We start from the raw sequence: 17,421 nt of genomic DNA, 5'->3' as shown, positions 1-17,421 counted from the left end.
CCTTCTAAGCCCATGGAGAGGTCCAGGCTAGGGCATGCCATCCTTGTGGGGTGGGCCATGTGGCCTTCTAAGCCTTTGGAGAGGTCCAGGCTAGGGCATGCCGTCCTTGGGGCTGGGGGCCATGTGGGGGTGGGCCAAGTGGCCTTCTAAGCCCATGGAGAGGTCCAGGCTAGGGCATGCCATCCTTGTGGGGTGGGCCATGTGGCCTTCTAAGCCCATGGAGAGGTCCAGGCTAGGGCATGCCATCCTTGGGGGGTGGGCCAAGTGGCCTTCTAAGCCCATGGAGAGGTCCAGGCTAGGGCATGCCATCCTTGGGGGGTGGGCCATGTGGCCTTCTAAGCCTTTGGAGAGGTCCAGGCTAGGGCATGCCATCCTTGGGGCTGGGGGCCATGTGGGGGTGGGCCAAGTGGCCTTCTAAGCCCATGGAGAGGTCCAGGCTAGGGCATGCCGTCCTTGGGGGGGTGGGCCATGTGGGGGTGGGCCAAGTGGCCTTCTAAGCCTTTGGAGAGGTCCAGGCTAGGGCATGCCATCCTTGGGGCTGGGGGCCATGTGGGGGTGGGCCAAGTGGCCTTCTAAGCCCATGGAGAGGTCCAGGCTAGGGCATGCCATCCTTGGGGCTGGGGGCCATGTGGGGGTGGGCCAAGTGGCCTTCTAAGCCCATGGAGAGGTCCAGGCTAGGGCATGCCGTCCTTGGGGGGGTGGGCCATGTGGGGGTGGGCCATGTGGCCTTCTAAGCCCTGGGACAGCTCGGGAAGATCCACGTGGGAGTAGCCAAGAGGCGTGAAAGTGCCGCGAAGGTCAGCACGGGGCTGCACCAGGACGCGGGCCGGGGGTGCGGATGCGTGGACCAAGTCCCGGAGGAGAAGACGCTGCTGGGTCAGGCGACCAAGGGCTGTCTGCTCCCAACGTGCGGCATTGGAAGGATGGGGGGCCGTGGGTGCTGGAAGGGGGAGAGGGGCCCTTCGGGTAACTCCGGCGAAGATGGGGGGGCGCGGGGTCCGAGGACCAGGGATAAGGAAGCAAGGCTTGGGCAGGACCTCCGCCCCCGCCGCCCAGCCCGCGCCGCAGCCCGCTCCGGGGGCCTGGGGATGCGCGCGTGGGAGGGAGCCCAGAGCCCGGGCTGGGGGGAGGGGGAGGGGAGAGCGGCGGGCGGGATTCGTGCGCTTCCAGAGCGGCGCGTGCGCGCGCCTCCGGAGCGGGCCGGGGAGGGGAGGCTGCCGGGGAGCGCGCACGCCGCGGCTCAGCGGGACCGGGACGCCCGCGCTCGCGCTCGCGCTCCGCTCTTCCCCCCGCCCTGCTGTCCCCCGCCCCCCTCCGTCCCTCCTCCCTTCCTGCTCGCTCGGCCTCCCTCGCTCACTTCTCGCTCCCTCCTCCCGCGGGCGGCGGCAGCGGCGGCGGAGTGAACGGGACGGGCCGGGCCGAGGGCGGTCGGGCGCCGCGCCGCGCGGCGGAGGACACTGAGTTGGGATCGCCGCTGCCCCCGGTGAGTGAGGGAGCGGGCGCGCGGGCTGGGGCGGGGGCTGGGGCTGCGGCGGCCCCGCTCGGGCGGGCGCGCGCCGGGGGGGGCTCCCGCCGCTTCCTGGACGCCCCGCCGGCCGGCCCGGGGTGGGGGCAGGGGCGGGCGCCCCTCGGCCACCCCCTCGGCTGCCCCGCCGCTCGGGGCTCCGCCGGGGTGCTGGGAGGCGGCTCTGCGACGGGGCAGGGGCGCGGGCGGATCGCTACCTGCCCGGGATCCAGGTGCCTCGGTGCCCGTCCTCCCCCGAAAAGTAACTGATGGAGAAAGCCCGAAAGCCCCTCCCCCCGGCGCCCCCGGCCTTGATCCCCGGCTCCGAAGTTCGGGGGGCCGGGCGGGGGGTCTGCCTCCGCTCGGGGGGCCGGGCCTCGTCGCTGCCCACCCGGGCAGTGACCCGGTGTCATTGGGGCAGCGCTGCTTGATGCGCCCCCTGCCCTGCGCCTCTTGGCTCGCTCACATTTTGGGGGGGAAAAGTGGTTCTTCAGACTCGGAACGTGCAGCCTCGCCGGAGTGACGGAGAGGGACGGAGGATGCCCGGCGCCGGGCGGACCGGTCCGGAGAACCGGAGCTGGCCCTGGCAGCCTCGGCCCGCGGGAGCCCCTCGAGGTGGGGGCCCTTAATCACCCCGAGACCTGGTGCGGGCGCTCGGGGGGTGCCCACCTCGGACCGGAGCCTTGGAAACTTCTCCACTTGGAGTCTCCGCGCTGGGCTTCCCCCTCCGGCCCGGCGTCCAGCTTGCTCGCAGTCCCACCGAAAATGGATTTTGCTTCTGGAGAACATTGGAACCCACGTCGCCGGCCCCTGGAGTGCTGGCTTACGGATGACTCAGTATTTCGGTGAAGTTAGCGTTCGAAACTGAGCAGGAGGTGGCAGCGAGCAAAGTCTGAAGTTGAACTTAATGCTGCCCTGGGTCGTGGGCATCAGCACGTTATGTGAAGTGCCTGCCTGTCTGTGGCATGGTGCAAGGCTGCCTTCTGTGCTAATGAAGTTGGATGCTGTGCTGTTACGTGAAATCGTATTATTAAGTTATCAAATAACAGTTGGATGGAATAGGGTAATTGGAATGGGAAATTGGACAGGGAGCCCGCAATCGTGGTAGAATGTTTTCCACAAGGTGTAGAGGCATCTAGAGGTACTTGTTGTGTCTTCACATCAGGAATCATCTTTTGCCTCTCTTAGTGTGTACTCACTGATTAAGCACAGTGCCTGGCACATGGTAAGTAGATGCTTAGTAAATGCTTATTGACTGAAGGTCATGCTGTTTAGTTGTGGCAGAACATGAAATGGTGAAGCCTGAAATGGAGAGAACTTGTTGTCCAATAGAGGATATGTCCAATGTAGAACTCATAACCCCCATCCCTCCACCCCCTTTTCTGTTAATGTAGAGGCAACATCATCTTCCCAGCCCCTTAGGCTCATCACCTAAAAGGCATCCTTGACTCCTCTCTGTGGCTGGCATTCCACCCCATCCCATGTCCAAGCTGTTGCCAAGGCCTGTAGATAGCATCTTTGCAGAATCTCTCCTCTTCCTTGAACACTTGGTGCCAGCCCTTCTCACCTCACCCCTTGATACTGCACTACCCTGCCGGTGAGTCCGCTTGTCTTAAGTCTCTTCTTAAGGTTCATTTTCTTCTTTCTATTCAGCTACTGAAGTGATTTTCCTAAAATGAAAGCGAATCATGTTACCTCCTTACTCAATAAACTCCTTGACGTTTCTAGGAGCAAATAAAAAATACTCTGTTTTCCAAAGCCCTTCATAACCCTGCTCCTTCTTACCTTTTCCATCTTCTTGCACCTTATTGCCCTCCATGTACTCTTGGACCCAGTGACTCTGGCCTTCCCACTGTACCACAAACAAGACACTCCATTGCTCCACTCCTGGCATTTTCTCTGGCTGTCTCCCATTCCTGGGGTGCTCTCCCACCTCAACCCCACCTACTGATTTCTGTGGCTTCCCCAAAGTCCCAACTAAAATCGTACTTTCTATGGGAAGCCTTTCCTGACCCCTCTTCATTCCAGTGCTTTCCCTCTTTTAATTATTTGTCTTGTATATAGCCTGTTTTGTATATATTCATTTGCATGTGGGCTCCCTCATTAGGTTGTAAACTCCTTTAGCACTGGGGCAATCTTTTGCCTCTTTTTGTATTTCCAGGGCTTATCACGGTGCCTGGTACATGGTAGGTGCTTAATAAATGTTTATTGAATTGAATTGTGAGAAAGTATTAACTGAGGGGTGACCAGTAGGGTTTGGAGTATGTGAACAAAGGTACACTAGGACTTGTTTAAGAACTTTGAATATTAGGGATTATTTCCATCAGTAAGCTGTTATTTAGTTTATATATTGGTCCCATTGATACATTACTAACAATCCAGTCTTTGTTGACCTCTCCGGTAGTTATATAGCACATTTTGAGCCTTAATTTCAGACTTTCTTTTTATTAGGCCATCTTTGGAAGTCAGGGAACTTCTTCATGTTAAGTCAACTGAGAAAGTCAGCTTAGTATATAGTTCAATTGGATTTTGAAATGGGTGACTTTTAAGAACCCCAGTTGAAACAGTTCTCATCAGTTGCATTAGCCAAAGTAGAAAATACTCACATTACCCAATTGTTTTATATTCAAGCAATCCCTGGAGCTACTGTAGAATTTCTGAACCCAAAGACAAAATGAGAAGGCAGATTTTTTTTCCTCCTGGAATATTAAAAACACTAAATTCTGATACAAGTAGTTAAAATATTACAAATTTGAGGTCTTTGAGATTGAAGCCTTAAGGCTTTGATGTGCAGTGACCATTCAGTAGTAATTTAGTTCCATTATTTTGAGACTGTAATCCTGGAGAGTGCCATCTGTTTGTTGCTTCAGTGGTTCTCCTGAAGTTGTCCCTGTTGAGGGTTGTTCTGTTTAAGACTTGTGTCAGTGATTGTGGGGAGATGGAGATAGAGAGAATGAAGCCTGTGAGATTCAGGAGATTGTTTGCTTATTTTTCACAAATTGCCATGTGCTTCTTACAGTACAACTTTTACATTATATATGATGTGGCCGTGGCCTCAGGGTCCGAGTGTCAGCTTAAAACTCTTTCAGCTGCTGGCACCTCAAGGGTAGGTCAGGGATTTCTTTTGGAAATGTAGTCTGTTTGCCATAAGACAGAGTGAAATTTGAAAACATAGCAGTTCAGTTTTGGAGGGGTATTTAAATTTTGGAAATTTGATGGAAAAATGCTATTTTTTTTTTTACTTAAACTATTCTTCAAAATGGAATGCCATGCATAAATAAAGCAGCATTAATGGAAGGAATGGAGTTTGTTTGCTGTGATGACAGTATTTGAAGTTGGGCTTTAACTTCTTGTCTGCCAGTGGATACAAAAAAATGACACTTTAGAATGAAAGAAAATAGACTTTTGTTTATACAGTCCTCACTCCCCATGTTACCCTCATGGATGTAGTATTGTGCTTTTGATTTAAGCAGGTTCCATAATAATGGGGTAAATACTTTTTAGGTGCCTGATGGTTCAGAGATGAGAAAAACCCTGACTTTTAACAGTTTATGGCCTATTGTAATGAGGAAGAGACATGTATACAAAATAACTTTCACATACAGATAATAATTAAATGCATAGGAAAAGAGATAGTGAATAGTATGATAGATTAAAGGATCACTTTTAGTTGGTGGAACTGGGGAAAGGGGAAGGGAACAAGTATTTATTATCTATCATGTGTCTAGCACTGTACATAAAGCCTTGATATCTGAACTGGGCCTTGAGAGGAGAGATTTTGGCAAATAAAGATTTGGGGCAGGGACTGTCCATTCAGGATATATATCATAAGTAAATTAAGGTAAGAAAGAGCAAGATACAAATAGGTTGTAGCTCGGTTTGGAATACAGAATTCACTAAAGGAAGTAACTAGTATGGAATGCTGGTTGGAGCTAGATTGTGGAGGGCCCTGAATGTCAGGGTCATAGGTCTAGCCAAAGCTGGCAGGGATCTTAGAGGTCATTGAGATAGGAGGTGTCAAACACGTGGCCTACCATACTCCCAACACTCCAGAGTGCAGACAGACCAGGTTAAAATGTAATTGGGGAATATTTAACAAAATAAATAAAAACATGATGAAGCATGGATAATATTACATTTTTAAAACTAAGTCAGTAAGCAGCCTACTGGGATTCTTATGTAGTGGCCTTGTATCTATTTGAATTTGATACTGTTGATCTAGACCAACTCCTTCATTTTACACATGAGGAAACTGAGACCTGTAGAGGTAAAGTGACTTGATTAGTGTCACATAGTAGCCAAGACAGATGTGTGATTAGATCAGAGTATTAAAAAGGTTAGCTTGGCAGCAATATTAAGGATGAATTGGGGAGAGGGAGAGATTGGCATCAAGAAGAACAAGTATGTGGCTATTATAATGTCCATTGACTAGTGGAAGTGGAAATCAAGGGAAGACTGTGTTAGACTGTAGAGAATCCATAGGGTTAGGCATTTGATGGGATATTGGAAATGGGAAGAGGGTCACAGTTTGAAGTGTTGAAGAGTGATGCTGTCTTCTTCAGAAATAGAGAATTGAAGATCAAGGACAGGTTTTGAATGATTTCTCAATAGCTGACTTTATGTAATTTGGGGGGAATTTTTGGTATAAATATTTGGGACTTTCCCAGGATATCCTTACTTTCTGTTTTTTAACCTGTTACATTTACTATAATTTACATTTCACCTCATTTTAAAATCTTTTTTTGAAATAAAATTTTATTGATTGTCATTTTTAATCATTTAAGTTTTCCCTTTATCTTTGAAGAAAGAAAAAGTGGAAGAAGAGAAAAAAATCAACAAAACCAATCAATACATTGAAAAATACCTGACAGTATATGCAGTCTTCCACACCCAATGATCTCCCACCTCTGCAAAGGAATAGGGCGGTAATGTTTTTTCATGTCTCTTTGGGGCTACGCTTGCTCTGTCATTTTGTACAGTCACTTTTGATAATTTTGTGGTTACCGTTCTTTCTGTTTACATTGTTGTTATGATTGTGTAAATTGTTTTCCTGGCTCTGTTACTTCACTTTGCATCAATTCATGTAAGACTTTCAGTACATCTCTGTATATATCATATATATGTCATTTTTTACATTGTAGTAATAATCTCATAACTTTCACATACCATGTTTTTATCTAGTCATTCCCCAATTGATGGGCATCTACTTTATTTTCAGGTCTTTGCTACCATAAAAAATGCTAATATAAATAGTTAGATGTATACGTGGATTTTTTATCAATGACCTGGGGGCAGCTAGGTGGTGCAGTGGATAGAGCACCAGTGTAGGTGAGTTCAAATCTCACCTCAGACACTTGACACTCACTATCTGTGTGACTTTGGGCAAGTCACTTAACCCCAATTGCCTCATCCTGGGTCATCTCCAGTCATCCTGATGAATATCTGGTCACTGGATTGAGGCTGGTGACCTGCGCAGCCTTCCCTCACTCAAAAAATAAAGTTAAGTACAAGTCATGTTATCATTTCTCTGATGGCATGGTCTTCTTCGGCAATGAAGGACGAACACGCACGATCAATAACCTAAATGGGATATATGCTTAGCAGAGAAATATCTCTGGGTAAAAAGGTTTTGACATTTTAGTTGCTTTATTTGCATAATTCCAAATTGCTTTCCAGAATGTTTTTACTGATTCACAGTTCCACCAATAACTCATTACAACTACAACTCTCCCAACATTGAATATTTCAAACTTGGAACCTCAGGGTTACATTGATTTTCATTTCTTTTGTTAGGGATTTGAAGCATTGTTTCCTAATTTTTTTGAATTGTTTGTTTCTATCCTTTGACAACATATCTTCTACAGAATGGCTTTTGGTCTTATTAGTTCTGTTGCCTGTGTGTCTTGAAAGTCAACCTGAATCAGGATATTGTTTCTATGCATACTTTCAATTGATTAGGAGTTAGGGTATTTGGGGTTAATCTAATTAATGTGCATTTGAGATTCTGAGGCCTCCTCTTTTCTGTTTAAAAATATTTATTTAGAAGAGTAACACAATTTTCAACAAAAAACAAAACATGAAGAATGTGGTTACAGACTGTGGTGGCGTGATAAGTCATAGAACCAAAAACGTTTCCAAGAATACCACCCCTTCCTTAAAAAAAAAAAAAAATCCAGTTAAGCTTCCCTATAAAAAATAGGGAACTAAAGAGTTAAAAACCTCCAGAACTAAAACCAGACTTTCTTAGATTGAATAAGTCTAAGTCATCTTTTGAATATGCTGGATTTTCTTTTCTTTACATATTCATTCCAAATTATGTAGTTAGGAATGACTACTGTGCATATTGCAGAGACCAAAAAAATTGAACTCTAGAGATCTTTGCAATTAGGATTTGGATAGAAGATGGCAAAAATGAAGAATTTTGGGAATTGTCAAGAAAGGAGAAGTGCCTTATACCACCATATTCTCATCTAGAGTTGTACTGACAGGTCAGATTTACTGGCATGCTTTGCTTGGAGTTGTTTTATTAAATGACTTTTTGTAGATGTTGTCAGATATGGGATGTAATAGGAGAGGAAGAGTATTGCTGGGTGTATCTGAGACCGAGAGCCTAGACTGCTTTTCATATTTGATAATCTTTTCATATTGCCTCTGTAGCCATCTGGAGGAGAATTTGCAACATTAGAGAAGCTTTATTTGCTATGTTACTGATAGTATATATGACCCTCAGTCACATCTAAATGCTTAAGGGTGGTATTATTTGTGTACCAGGAACAGAACCTTGAATTTAGGAGTCTTTTTTTTTTTAAGGGGAAATTTTCTCTGTCAGATTTGTGGTCCGGAATTGCCTCTGTGATAAAAAACCAAGTCCCTAGCCTGGGCTTTAAATTCTTCTGCATCCTCTTCCCTATCTTTCCAGTCTCATTTCCTTTTACTCCCAATCTAACTGTCCCATCCCAGTTGGCTAGCAGGAACACCAGATTTCATCTCTCATCTCCATGCTTTTGTGCAACCTGTTTCCCAAGCCTTAACTCTCTACCTTCTTTCAGGGTTCAGCCTAGGTAGGTTGCTGCTGCCATCCCTTGCAGCTCCCCAGTGGTAGAGCTCTTCATTAGTCAAGTCAGTAAGTTGATTTTCTTCAGTAGGTAAACTGCATATCTTTCTGCTAATACAACAGATAGTTTGACATATTTTAGGATGGAGGATGGAGAACTGGTTTATTAACCCAGCCCTTTCAGATGATATGTAGACTAGCAGGGGGACCACTGGTTTTAGACCACTGTGTACTGATTTATAAGCAAGTTCCCCCTACCTCTACTAAGTTATCTTATTGACCAAATTTGGGATGGCAGGAGATAGCACTTAGGACTGGACCATTTTAGGGATGAATTCTCTTCTTCGTCACAGCTGGCTTTTGACCCTGGAAAATGGCACCAGCCCATTAGTCTTTCAGTTATGTCCAACACTCATGACTCCAGGGACCATAGGGTGCCAAGCCCTTCCAACCTCCACTATCTCTGGAAGTCTGTCCAAGTTCATATTTGTTGTTTCCATACTGACCCATTAAGGGGCACTCAGCTGAGGATCTTTCTTGCAGGTGGGGTGTTGGATGCTACGCAGTATATGCACTTATCTCTCTGAGTTTATCTATCATCTATCTTTATGCAGGTAGGTGGTGGATAGTGGCGAGAGTGCTGGCCTGGAGTCAGGAAGATCTCAGTTAAATCTGACCATAGACACTTACTAGCTGTATGACCCTGGGCAAGACACATGGAAAGCATGATAGATATTTGTAAAGTGCTTTGCAGACCTTAAAGCACTATATAAATGCTAACTTTATTATATAAATATATATATGTGTGTACATGCATATCCATATAGAGTGTTAGCTGCTTGAGTGTAGGAATTCTTAGGTTTTGTATTTTGTGGGCCATTATGTAGTAATTGATTATTAATTGTTTGTTGAATTGAAGAGATTATGGAATTTTTTTTTTAGCCATTTTTGACTGGATAGTACCAACTTTGCTATAATCCTGCAAGAACTAGTACCAGATGATGCTTATAAAGTGTAAGTCATTTCCAAATGACATGGTTGATAAATTTAATAGGCAGTTTAGGTTCAGGCAGGAAATCAGTTTTACTAAAACCTAGGTTTGGGTAAGAAATTCAGAGTGGTATGGCTAGTTAGAAACATTTTCTTTACTGAGCCTAGCTCTGAGATACTGATGGATACCCTCTTCAAAACTTTGCCTCAGGTTCTGTTCTTTTTTTTTTTTTAAATTCTTTTAAAATTATTTCTGAGGAAATAAATTTGTCATGGTGGCTTAGACGGGAGAATTTCTTTAGACTTATTTTCTTGATTCTGCCGTGGAAATGATAGGTGAGAAGGAAGGTGGCTGTTATAATTGAGATTTCTTTGGTGGTGTGTAAAGGACATAAGCTAGTAAATGCCAAAATGGAGATTTACAGCCCAGTCTTTTGAGTTAAGATTCAATGCTCTTTATGCTATGACCTACTTGCTTTGGTTATGAAGCTGATGGGCAAAACTAAATGCCCACAGCAGTTGTGTAAGACCTTTGGTCGTGTACTTATTGTTAGAATTTTTTGTTTGTCAGCCTTGTTTTGCAGTGGCTGAATTTTTGCTTCCATCACTACTAAAAAGATCAGGGTTCTGGGCACATAACACATACAATACTTGTTACATGGATCATCCATTCTAATTTCAAAGTAATGTCTTCATGATGTCAGCATGGGTTTTTGGGCTAGGTTTATTTCATGGAAGATCCCAGTCAAATTTTCTCCAGCCATTATGCTGTTGATATTCCATCAAATGACACAAATGACTCTTTATAAAAAATGTTTTATTGATAGCCTTTTAAAACATATTATTAAGACTCGTTTCCTAAAGACTCTTTTCTACAACTCTTCTCCTTAGAACCATATCTTTTGAAAGATGAGTACATTCAAGAAAGTGAATCGGCTCATTGGCTGTGTTCGAAAATATATAATTCGCCACCTCTCTACTTAGTAGCGTGCTTCACTATTAGCCCTGTGAAGTTCTGATTGGCTGGTCACTGCATGGGCACTCCTTTTTCTTCTTCTTTTCCTGCTACAAAATGTGCTGCTGTAAATATTTTTGTTTAAATGAGATCTTTACTTCTTCTGTCTTTCATCTTCTTAGGATAGATGTCTGCTAGTGGTATCATTAATAGTGTCAAAGGATATATGCAATTTATTGACTTGAATTGTCCAAAGCTAGACATGAACATTTTAAAGATATGCCACTAATCGTTAGAATTGTAAAAAAATACATTCCACCTTGCACATGACAATGTCATAAGATGGTCCACTTAGTTGAAGACTGTTATGTGAAGCTCCCAGTGACCAAGAGAACATGTAGCAGCACCTATATTGAGGATATAATAATACCAGCGAGAGATGGTTGTTGTTTCAGAATCAGACTATACATTATTAGAGCTGTCAGTGGGATAATCTATTAATGATTTAGTTTATGTAAATAATATTGGCTCAGAGATGGTCACTATGATAATTGAACTAGTAGTGCCTCATAAATTTTTCCATCAGAAATACAAAGTATATATTAAAAAAACTCTAGGGGATGTGGGAAACAATTTAAAGAATTCAGTGTTAGAATTTTCTCAATTTTAAGTGGATAACTAAAAAATGGATTTTCTCATAGATTTCCCTACTCCTTCAGTTGTTATAAGTAAAATTTATTTTTTAATAAACTTTACAAACATTAAACAAAATGAGCATTTTCATATCCATTGAAAAGAGGGGAAGAAGTTTATGCATGAAATTGCAAATTTCTGTTACTGCTTTTCATTTTAAGCATTTAATAAATTCACCATGTAATTCTCAAAGCTGTCCTGCTTGTCTGATTTCTTCTAGCTTTCCTTCTGTTCTTTTCATATTTTTTTCTTGGGGGGGTGGTTATAGTAAGGGAGAAGCCTTTTCCCCAGCCCCCTCTGCTTCTCTCACTCTCAATGGAAAAAAATTAGGAAAAACAAAATCTTTGTAACAAGTTTAAATAGTCAAACAAAACAGATTCTCACATCAATCTTATCCAAAAAAATCTGTCTCATTCTAAATCTTGAGTCCATCAAATTTCTGTCAGGAGGGTGGAGAGCTTGCATAGATACTATAGAAGTATCATTGCCCATTCCATTAATCCGAGTTCTTAGGTCTTTCAGAGTTTCCTTTACATTATTGTTACTATTGTAGAAATTTTTCTCCTGTTTTGATGCACTTAATTTTGAAGTGGTTCGTATAAATCCTTCCAGGTTTCACTGAAATAGTCTCACCCTTTTGTCATATTTTATGGTGTGCTAATATTCCTCTACATTCACTTACCGTAATTTGTTCAGCTGTTCCCCAGTAGGTGGGCCCTCCCTTACTTTTCAGTTCTTTGACACCACAAAAAGAACTTTTACAGATATTTTTGTACACATGAGTCTGTTTTTTGTCTCTTTAGGCAGCCTTGTAGTGGCATCATTCGGTCAAGTGAAAGGACTTTGTCGTTATAGTTCCAAATTGCTTTTCAAAATGACTAGGCCATTTTACAGCTCCCCTAACAGTGTATTACATATTTCTTAGCCTCTCTTGCATTTTTGTTTTCCTTTTTTGTCATTTTTGCTGGTGGAATGCTTGTGAGGTAGAATCTGAGTTGCTTTAATCTGCATTTCTCTTAATAATTCATAATTTGTAGCATTTATTTGTATGATTGTTGGTAGTTTGAATTTCTTCATTTGAGAACTGCCTGTTCATATCTTTTGACTATTTATCAATTAGAGAACAGGTCTTCTTATAAATTTAAATCAGTTCCTTATACCAGAGAAACTTACTGCAAAAAATGTTTCAAGTTCCTGGTTTCCTTTCTAATTTTAAATGAATTAGTTTTGTTTGTGCAAAAAATTTAATTTTAATAAAAATTGTTCATTTCATCTTCTGTGATCCTTGCAATTCCTTGTTTGGTCATGAACTGTTCCCCTTTCCTTAGTCATTTCTCCTTTGCCCCTCTATGAAGTACATGAAGTAATGTTTTTATTTCTAAACTCAATTTGGAGCTTGTTCAGGCTTCTTTGGAGCTTGGTGTATGATGTTAGGTGTTAGTCCACTCTAAACCTAACTTTTTGCCATACTTTCTAGTTTTTCCTGGAATTTTTGATGAATAGTGAGTCCTTAACTCTAGGAGCTGGGATCTTTGGATTTAGCAAACACCAGGCTTCTATAGGTCTGGGTAGTTTTAATTCATGATTTAAGAAATATGGCCAGGTTATTTCTTGGGTTATGGCTTTAATGTAGCTCAATGATTCTTGCATTTTACTCCCTTGTGCTCTTTTCCAGGTTATTTGCTTTGGATATAAGATACTTTATATTTTCTTCTATTTAATATTTTTATTGTCTCATTAACTTGTTTTTAGTCCATTCTAATTTTCAGGGATTGTGTTCATTTTAAAAATGGCTTTACCCTTCTTGTTCTAAGTTGTTAATTATCCTCCTAAGTCTTTCTTTTAGAGTTTCCTTTCTTTTCTAGTTTTTTCCCCTAGAGATTTAATTTCAATTCTATTTGTTAAAATTAAAAGAAACTTTAAATGAAAAAATTCTGGTCTTTAACATTCATCACAGGAATTCTGGTTGGCTGCTGCCGAGTTGTGTTTCTCTCTGAGAATTTCCTTGTGGATGTTTTGCAGTTTTTTTGGTTTTGTTCGCTCATCTTTTAGCCTTACTTACAAAATTGGGATTTTGTGTTAGGGTCAGGCTCAGAGCACTTATAGGGGGAATTTCTAGGTCTTGTATGGATGTGTTTTGTAGTTCATGGGGTTCTCCTGCTGCTTTCTTTTAGTATTGATGGTTCTGTGCTCCTCAGTGATCTTAATAATTTCAGGCTCCGATGTATGTATAGAGCCCATGTAAGATTACATGCCGTCTTGGGGAGGGATGGAGGAGGGAGGGGGAGAAAATTTGGAGCTTATGGAAGTGATTGTTGAAACCTGAGAACAAAGAAATTAATAAATTTGGGGAAAAAAAGTTCAGGCTGCTAAGCTACAAGCAAACATTCAGTGTGTTCTAATCAGTCTGACCTCAGGTTTATTCTGGTTGTCTCCTTCCTGGGCTGAGCTTGGTGGAGTTCTGAGCTTGGTTTGGGTCTGGGGGACACAGCTGCTAGCTTGCCCCTGTTTAGAGACATCCAGGTTACAATTGTTGGCCTCTACCTCTGTCAGTTCCTAGGAAATTCTGCAGGCTCAGAGTGATAGAACTGTAAGCTTCCTGCCAGGGCTATTCTACTGTAGGTTCCAGCCCCAGTTTGTGGTCTGAATTGGAGATTCTTCTTCATGATCACAGAGACAGAACTGTAGTCTCAGCCTTGTCATTCCTTGGGACGTAGCCCCAGCTTTAGTTCATACTGGATCCATATAGATCTTCTGTTCACATGTTTGTGCACAAGGCATATGTGCGTGTATCTGTGTGAGTATTAATGTTAGTATAATTATACTGATAATGCAAGGAGAAAATATATTTCTATTTTTAAGATGAAAAGGAAGCATAAGATCATACTACAAATGAGAGATACTGCTAGAAAAACTACTTGTTCTCCAGTCTTTGATTGTGGTTAGTCAAAATCATTTGTTCAATGTACTAGGCACGACCAACTGTGTGACCCTGGGCAAGTCACTTAACCCTCTTTGCCTCAGTTTCCTCATCTGTAAAATGACCTGAAGAAGGAAATGGCAAAACCACTGTAATATCTTTGTCAAGAAAACCCCAAGTGGGTTCAGGAAGAGTTGGACATAACTGAAGTGACTGGACAACAACAAAAGCACTGTGTTAAGCATTGTGGATGCAACAAAAGGCAGAACCTTATTAGATTTGGATATCTAAATTTTGTAATATCCTTCATAGAGATTTGGTCATGTTTAGGGGACCAGTTCAGTAGGGGGAAGATGCATAAGAATCAGTGTAAGAAAATGAAAACACATTATCCTTGATCCCCCGGAGTCCTTATCTATTTTAGGTCTAACTTCATAAAGTAGAGTTAAATAAATTACCAATTTATTGGTCTTTCTACTTCTTTTTGGCTTCTGTAAAAACTCTGGTTCTATAATGCTTTAAGATTTATAAAATAGTTTCCTCCCTGCAGTATGGCTGGTAGTACAACTATCATTTCCCCTGTATTAGAGATGAGGTGATCAGGGAGGTCACATGGCCTTCTGCTTCTACCACATCCTGTGTTCTTTCTACTACTCTGCACCTTTTTTCTTACTTGACTAATATGGCCGTATTATATGCACATATATTTTACTTTCTTTAATTATGCATCTTCACAGCTGCTTTACTTTGGTACAGGAGACCTGGTCTCAATAAGTCTTTGTTGACTAGTGTTGAGTGATCCTTTCAGCACAGAAGAGTAACACTGAAGTTCTAACCAAACTGGTTTATCCTGCTGTCATCAACTTAACAAATTTCAAAGAAGTAATGCTTATCAGTTAACTTGTTCAAAGATAAAGCTGTTCTGTAGAGAAATATTCAGCATTCACTGATTGGAGAAACCAGTGATTAGAGATCATATTGATTCTTTCCACTTTTGCCTATCACTTTCAGCCTTTCTGCCTGCCATTCATAAGGAAACTTCACTGTATAGCCTTGATGAAAACTAGCACTTTCTGCATAGAAACAGATGCTGTTTTTTTCAAAAATAAGTTTTTATTGATATTGTTTGTTTCTTATATCACCATAGTTTTCCCAGGTGTCCTCTGTCCCCCGCCATCTCATATGACAAATAGTATTTTTTAAAGAGAAAAGAAATCAGCATAACTGCTACATTGAAAGAAATCTGGAAACACAGCAGTGTGTAACACCTGGGAACCTCCTGACTCCGTGAAGGGGTAGATTGGGGGAAGTGTCCTCTCGTATCTTTTCATTCAAGTTCTATCAGATCTTTATAAATTTGTTATATTTACTTTTAATTTTTTTGGCATGTAGTTCTTTCCATTTATGTTGTTCTATTTACTGTGTATATTATTTTCTTGACTCTGCTTCTCTCTATCAGTTCATATATAGAATTTTTTTCTGTTTAGATTGAATTAGGTTAACTATTAGGAGTATTTTTTGGGGTAAGATGATAATACCAGTAATCTCTTTTGGAATGGATGATACAATTAATTTAGTGTTACATAATCACAAAATGTTAGCTCTGGAACAAGCTCCAAGTCCCTTGTTTTACAGACAGTAAAACTGAGTCCCATAGAAAATTCAATGTTACCCATGGTCACACAACCAGCTAATGGCAAGGTTGAGACTACGCAATCCCTTCAGGGTGTGTAGTAGAAAGAGCACCATTCTGGACATCAGAAGACCTGAATTTGAGTTTTAGCTTAAACACTTATTAGCAGAGTGACCATAGATAAGTCCTTTAATCTCCTTGCCTCAATTTTGTCATTTTTAAAATAGGGATTATTTGCAGTGCATTATATATGAAAGCTATTGCTAATCTTATCTTTGACTAAGAAAAAAAGAAATTCAGCTGTTGAAGTTGATGAAAATGGTACATGATTGGATTTGTTTGAACTATCTCTGAGAATTCAAACCCATTTAAAATGGGGCAAATGTGTAATGTGACTTTTTTTTTTTAACATCAGCAAGGACTGTTGAACATTATTACTTTAAGGAATGTTCTTTAAACAGCCAGATACTTGATATTGCATTAAAAAAAATTTGGCTTATATTATCCAACAGGTAGTAGCTTCTTTAAATTCAAATTGTTTGTATTCAAACTGAGCACAATTAATTATGGTTGGCTTGAAAAAAGACTTACCATTGTTTTCCCAGAAACTGTTCGAAGAAATTAATTCAGTGCTTTTCCAGACTGAAGTGTTTTCATCCCAGTTCTAGTGAATAATTCAAGTTAATATTTTTTTTCCAACTTATAGCTAAACTTGATTGTAGTGTGTGTATGTGTCAGTTTTTTTCTTACAGAAATTTAGATGATATTTTCATCTCTGGGTGAAATAGAATCTTCTAAAATAGCTCTCTTCATGATAAAATGTTTTTGGTGCACTTTAGAAACTATGAGTAAACTATGGAAACAGTAGATTATTTTTGGCATTTGGAGTGCTGTAATTTTTTGGCTGCTAATAAATTCAGCTATGTTCTCTGACAGACACATGAAAATAAAATAATGCTGAATCTAAACTGAACCAGCTGAGAACCAGGAAGTGAGTGAAAAAGCTGCCTGAGCTGTCAAAATAGATGTAGCAGCGTTCCTGCTCGTTGAGCTCTCAATCAGAGCCAATTTAACCTTATTTTACACCTAACTCTAATAAGGTTGGTGGTTTGACTGCCAAGCCCACAGCACTGTAGCAAGTTAGGAGAGGGGCTGCTACTCTGACAATAGCAGAGTGACAGTTGATGGCCTGCTAGCAAAAGGGGATGGGCAGTTTTAAAAAAATTAGACACAAAAACTCACCCTAACAATCTTGGACCATTTAGGGAAGGGGTATATATAGCTTCATCTGTGTCAGTAGATCCTAGGGGATATCTACACACTAAAATAATAAAGATTCATAAGTTCACAATTCTGGACCTCGAAGGGGCTAGTCCAAACCTGTAGTTTTATAGATGAGGAAACAGAAATCCAGAGTGATTGAGTGACTTGCCCAAAGTTATATTGCTTATAAATAATGTTAAGCTTAGAAGTGTTACCAAGGAGGTGGTAAGTGACAGATTTGAGACCAGGTGCTCTGGTTTAAAATCTTTTTTCCCTCTGAGTCATCAACAGAAAGTTTACTTATCCTCAGCATAGATAGATAAAGTAGGCAAATATATAGATGTTTAAAAATGTCCATCCAAAAGGATCAAAATATGAAAAAAAAGCTACTTAAAGGGGTGAACATCCT

General features: G+C 41.7%; 1 protein-coding gene across 6 annotated transcripts in view; it reads left to right on the top strand.

Moving 5' to 3' along the window:
* The first annotated feature begins 1,284 nt into the window (after positions 1-1,284).
* RABGAP1L (RAB GTPase activating protein 1 like) overlaps positions 1,285-17,421 on the top strand; it is a 686,444-nt gene continuing 670,307 nt past the window's right edge. The window contains exon 1 of one of the 6 annotated variants that reach the window (XM_072637875.1): positions 1,285-1,483. Coding sequence is in view for 4 of the 6 variants with exons in the window: in XM_072637879.1 (XP_072493980.1) it covers positions 2,986-3,101 (116 nt within the window). In the remaining 2 variants the exon portion in view is untranslated. Of the gene's footprint in view, positions 1,484-2,645; positions 2,730-2,774; positions 3,102-6,464; positions 9,173-17,421 lie in introns of those variants that run through there. The other 5 variants (XM_072637876.1, XM_072637879.1, XM_072637880.1 and 2 more) reach the window with 5 other exon arrangements.

Source organism: Notamacropus eugenii, chromosome 2 (genome assembly GCF_028372415.1).
Source record: "Notamacropus eugenii isolate mMacEug1 chromosome 2, mMacEug1.pri_v2, whole genome shotgun sequence".
Classification (NCBI taxonomy): domain Eukaryota; kingdom Metazoa; phylum Chordata; class Mammalia; order Diprotodontia; family Macropodidae; genus Notamacropus; species Notamacropus eugenii.
This window is presented reverse-complemented; position numbering and strand designations above follow the sequence as displayed.